The 6,252-nt window shown below is 36.6% G+C and overlaps 1 protein-coding gene across 1 annotated transcript; it reads right to left on the reverse strand.

Moving 5' to 3' along the window:
* Positions 1–284: 284 nt before the first annotated feature.
* Positions 285–6,252, reverse strand: LOC113310911. Its single transcript, XM_026559731.1, has 7 exons — positions 5,785–6,252; positions 5,410–5,694; positions 5,009–5,068; positions 4,722–4,931; positions 1,813–1,931; positions 1,573–1,670; positions 285–868 (listed from the first exon to the last, which is right to left on the reverse strand). The coding sequence occupies exons 1-7, from the start codon at positions 6,250–6,252 to the stop codon at positions 561–563; spliced, it is 1,548 nt and encodes a 515-aa protein (XP_026415516.1). The 3' UTR covers positions 285–560.

Here is a 6,252-nt window from a genome sequence, read left to right on the forward strand (position 1 = left end):
GAGAAACTAAACAAGCTAAATATGATAGTTCTAAGTAGGGAAACACTTGCAATGTGGTGTTGGTGTCACAACAATCCAATTGCCAGTTATCCCAGGTAGCCTCCATTATCAAAATTAAATTTTTTGGATACCATAATTTGAGGCTCTAGGCAAAGGCAATGACCTAGCTGGCCTAGTCTATAAGACGCTCTGGCTGTGATTCAGATTCAAATACTTGTATCCGGTTTAGCATAGCAGTAACATCTCACAGACTATTCATTTTTAAAATCGTTTTGTTCTGTTTCTGCGAATAAATCAAACCAGTAACCTTCACTGCAGAGAATGAAACACCTTATACGTTGCTAGACATTTGATGCTCATTTTTGTACAAAGATGTCAGCATTTTCTGACTACATTGAACAAGCTTGAATGTTATGTTCCCAGCAAGATTTGCCAAGTACTTGGAGAATACAGCATACAGAATAAAGTGAAATAAACTGTATAGTAAATCTCATCTGACTGGTGGTAGCGTTTTCATCTGACTGGTGTATATGAGTTTAGGGAGTACTTCCTTGCACACACTACCATGGTTCCGAGAAGTTCCCAAGAGAACTTTTCCGGGCTGAAGGTTTAGTCCATCCTTCATCCATCAAAATGAGGTTCAAGCGAGTCATCAATTTTTCAACAGCAATACTCTCCGAGTCTCTGAGTGCATCCGACGTTTCTTTTCGCAAGGAAGATTCCTCTGATATTGAATAAGTTACTCTCGACGATTGGTAGAGTTTTAGGTAATTCATAGATTCTTCGTAAAACCCACAGTGGTAAAGAAGAATGCTGTAATCTCTGAATTCGTCTACATTATGTTCTAAGAGGATAAGACGTTCACAAGCTGCCAAACGGGAAATGAAGATGAGTCTTTCAGATTACAACAGATCTAAAAGCAATGAAATACACGGAAAAGAGTTTCTCATGATAAGGTACTGAAAGATCCTCATGACATGAGCACGAACACTTATTTTGGCATATAATAATGATGAATCGCAAAATTAGCTTTTACGAAAACATGCCATAGGTACTCAATGAATCACGAAATGATACAGGAACGCCATGTGAAGTTTATATCTGACCCCTTATATGCTAGATGAAAAGGGTCGCTAAATCAACAATTTAGACTACACTCCATTGCCAATGCCTGATATGTGGCTGTGTCATTAACACAGGCAGCTGTCAATGTTATCCACTTCTAATTCCATCCCTTAGTTATATCGACTTAAGACAACTACACTCGAATAGTAAAGATGAATAGATCATAATGCATCCCGGATCTATTATTATGGTACACTGTGCAATAAACTTCGTTTGACACTCTGCACGTTTTGAATAGTAACTGATATGTGTTTACAAATGGATTGCATCTATATCTGATGTGTCATATCTCAAGTTTACTATGTTCGCATTTCTCTGAGACCAGTTGAGGTATTCAAAATAGCATAAGTACTTGAAGGAATGAAATAAATGTATACTTCATATTTAATTTACTCAGCAGCAAACAATTTTCTACTGTTAAGAGATAAATGCAGAAACTATCAATACCAGATAATGCACGCCGCATATCCCCCAAACGAACACTAGTCCAAACTCCACGTTCTAGCCTATGTTGAGCAGCCTTTGCAGATGCACGCTCAAATCCACTGCACGAAAGAAGGGAGTATTTAATAAATAAATAAACAAAAGTAACAAGATTTAATAAGGTACTGCTATGCAACTTCTGTACATCAAAGAATCTACAGAAATGAGATAGTAAGAACTGCATTGCTGTAAGACTTAAATGACCTTTCTTCTCCAATGTCTGATTCATCAGTGCACTTTGCAGCACGAGCTGCTCTTAAGAATAAGGTCATGGTAGGATCATATTGGAACGGCCAGAAAGCATGTTTCAGATTTCTCAAAATCTGCACATAAAACTTGGAATAAGCAAACAAGTGGGCAATCACAAAATAAACACATAAAGTGAACGAATATTGTACTTCAAACCTGAGGTAGCAGGTTAGAAGTGTCAGACAGTAACCCAGAAACCCTATTACTAACATGACCTTATGTTTGACTTGGTGTTATCATGCATGCTAAACAACTAGTCCTAGACATGAAGGATCTAGGACTTCCAAAGTTGCTACATAGGTCAGCAAATCAAAATCAATAAAAGGTATCCTTCTTCTTCTTCTTTTTTTTGATACAATAAAAGGTACACTTACCTTGTGACGCTATTGTTCTAGTACCAAGTTCTTGTTAGTCTTATTCAAACAAAGATTCGCCTAAATCAAATCGAGAAGGTATGTTCCATTTAGACGAATCATTACTTTCCAAGCCTAGTGATACTGAAACCGGGCCCTTACTTGATAGAATGTCAAAATCACATTCATGAACATATATACCACCTAATCAGAAGAGATACCATGTCTCCTCACCGTACGAGATCTGCATAACCCAACAGGCTGTGGCTCTCCAATCATGACTTGTCAATCTGCTGATAAATGAAGGGAACAACAAGCCTTTAAGATTTCACGGATATATGATCCATCACCCATAAATCTTCAGTTACCACTTTTGAGGTTCACACACACACACACACCCTACCCTCTAGATTCTCTGTAATCGAGCATAACCAATTATAAGAATATTTTTGCACTACGGTTATGATAATAAAACCTATATGCATTACATCTTCCTATGTATCATGTTTGAACAAGGACGTTATAGAGTTGTAACTATGACAGTTACTGTTAGAACGATTTTAGGTGACAAAGACAACATCATACTGTTATTTTGAACAGTTATAATACATGTTTTTCCAACAACAACAACAAAAAAAAAAAAAAAAAAAAAAAAAAAAAAAAGAAGAAGAAGAACTACCCACAATACTGTGGCCATGATTCACCAGAGACCATTATAGCGAAAAAAATGTAATTTCTTTACACATAGAGCCATTATTTCTTATAAAGGGTGTGCTAGATACACTGGAGAGTTAACTGGATTTTCTTCTGGTTCTTAACTCCTGGAGAGTTATAAGAACTGACTTACTGGGATCTCGACTTATAATGCACAAACCAGGTTTTAGGGCTTCACCCATAACATATACGGTAAGGTCATATGACTTAACAGAGTGTTAAACATGTATGTTACGCTGTTTAGCAGCACCATTCTTCTGAGGTGTCCGAGGCACTGTGTATTGTTTGGCAAGTGGACAAGGATTTGCCCCGGAGTCATAAATTAATAACATTTACCACCTCAATCCCATCCCCTGATTTTCAATTTAACTTGTAGTGGTCATTCAGTTTCAGTATTGAACACTTTAACAATGTCTACTGATGACTGAAAATTGATAAATGAGGTGAAATTCAATTGCCGACTAATGGAAGTAAAAGTCCACAAAAATGTGTATACTATATTCTCAAGAAGCTTTCCACTTATTGAGACTCCTCCTTGTTTCCCCTGTCAGTACAGTCAACAAACACCCCAAAACTCTCTCTCTCTGAATCACATCCTTCACCAGTTTAACTATCCTTTCCTACGAAGGGCCAAAGTCAGCGGAATTTTGCACAATTGTGTTGCATTCATTTATGGGTGAACAAGGTCCCAACTAAATATCAGGTTCATCCCAATGTTTTTAGCACAACCATTATAACGGTAACAGTCAATTGCAGCTGTCAGTATGCTTAAAAAGGCGGTTTATGTTTTCAGAAACGATTATAACGGCCAATCTTTTTTGAGAGTGACAGCTAAAAAACGGCCACTGTAACGTTGAGTTGTCTGTAATTATTTTGTTGTCTAAGATTTTCAAGAAAGAAGTTATAATAAGTGTTACAACAACCGTTACATGGTCCAGTACAATGACTTCACATTTTCTCTATCACCTAAAACCGTTATAGTGACAATAACCATAAACCGCCATCCCATATACCTAAAATTGTTAAGATGGTAACAACCATAAACCGCCACTCCATAATAATGGCTGCGTTCAAACACTGATTGTTCCAACTACATTCTCCATTTTATTTGGAAATATGCCCCAGTTTCTTCTCTAACAATTAATTTGCAGAAAAAAAAACTCATCAAATGGTGGCTAATGAGAGGCAGTTCAAGTTTCTCCCATGGCAAGTAAGCTGAAGCTACACATGTGTTGTTTCTTCCTTAACTGAATTGGTTCAGTAAAACCCATCTTAAAAATTAGTAACTTAGGAAGTGATTAGGGTCACAAGAATATGCCTTCGCAATTTTGTGATTTCATAATTGTTGAGCGAATTTGGTACTAAGAAGAAGAGCTCAAGATGAATCTCTTCTGGAATACAGTTTTGCATACGAAACAAGATGCAACTCATGCAAATCTACATAATTTAGAATTAGAATAGTCATGTAGCTAGTACGAGAATCTCAGATGTTCCCTTCATATCTAATAGTAGTTGTTAGCATCAATAATATCTTAAATTTATGCAGATAAGGTACTTATATAAGCTTACCAGAATAAATAACCAACATCATAACTAACTTGAAAGCATGTTTTCAGAGTTCAGACAGACTGCAGTATGATACACATTATGTTTCAATTGACGCACCTAGCAGACTGGAGATATTTATGTGGGTCTTTGACATAAGAACACTAGTATCAGCAAAAACAAGGCACATAATAAGATATAGGGAAATCCCAAGAAGTATAGATCCTAAAGGGAAGAGCAAATTCAAAATACCTCCACAAGGAGAGCCTGCGATGTCAGTATATGTGGTAGATCGGAAGTTTTGCCTTTTCGTTTATCGAACCCTCTAGGAAGACCATCTAGATCCCGAGGAAAGTAGATCTCAGCATCAAAACTCAGAAGGTTTGATAGACGCAGCATCTTTAATATCTCTGAGTAAATAAGTGCAAGCATGGCTGCAGAGCCTGAACGATGCGTCAAAACCTGCTCAGAGTGTTACCATAGACTAGTAGGAAAAAAGGTCAACAATTTAAACAGGATAGGAGTTTAGTGATGCGTACTGAATTAAGATATAATGCTCGTGAATCGGCCACATTACTTAGTGTGGCTCGCCGAAAACCCTGTATATTGGGATCACAAAGCAGGTGAGTAAAACTTTGCCCGAATCAAAATTACCCAGGGAATTCCAACTTTTGTTTACTGTATATACTTCGTGCTATGGTTAATTCTTGCTGCTTTAAAATATTAAATAGTAGAACTTTAAACTAGTAAGTTACTAAGGCAGCAAACTGATATAATATAATTATCATAATCTATCAGTGATCTACAATCATAAATAAGAAAATTTATATCATTAGAAATTGAGCTGAATTTCATTTTGGAACAACAAGTAATAATTTTGCATAAGAATTCTTAACCTATCAAATCTTCATTGTAAAACGAAAGCAAGTGGTAGTTTTACCTTGTGACCATACAAGTACTTGTCAAGATTCTCAAGGAAAGCCTCAGGCGAGGATCTAACCGAGGTTCTATACGTCCTACCAAATCCCATAGAAAGATCATCAAGACGCTGGATGAAAGAATCAATAGGAAGAGGAACTGATGAGTGTGAAACTAATGAATCATCTTCTGCAGCAATATATAAAGCCGTTCTCGCCAAATCAACTCTTTTATTGATACATATACTTGTTTGTCTCTCAATTTCTGTAAACCCCGAAATCTCTGCACAAAAATTCTCCCTTGCTTCCTAATTTAAAAAAAAAAAAAACAAGCCAATTCAAAATCCACAGATTATACGAACTGAAACATATAATTGAATCTATTGATAATTACTTACTCTTGCATGGATTGTATTATTACCAGAAGCATCTAGGGCATCATGAAGAACGAAGGAAAGTTCATTCTTTGTTACATTTTGGCTTCGACAAACGAAACGAAGAACTAGAGGAGAAGAAGGATTGTTGAATCTGCAATTTAAGAAATTTGATGATGATGTGAGAATTGATGATGAAACTGTTGATACCGAAAAGCTCATTTGGGGTTTTCTTTTGTGAATATACTTCTTGTCTTCGAAAAGTGATCCGTTTGGAGAGAAAAGACAGAACTGGTTTTCTTTATCGAGTCGCATGCACTGATAGGTAGCGGCAGATGTAGCCAGTGCGTCGAGAGGTGCCTGCAACGAATTAATACCAATTTCGTATACATCTCTCTCGTCTCGAGTGCAAATTTGTGCACTCTTTAACTGCAACGAATTAATACCAATTTCATGTACATCTAACACGAATTTGAGTGCAAACTTGTACAT

This window comes from Papaver somniferum, chromosome 9, assembly GCF_003573695.1.
Source record: "Papaver somniferum cultivar HN1 chromosome 9, ASM357369v1, whole genome shotgun sequence".
Classification (NCBI taxonomy): Eukaryota; Viridiplantae; Streptophyta; class Magnoliopsida; order Ranunculales; family Papaveraceae; genus Papaver; species Papaver somniferum.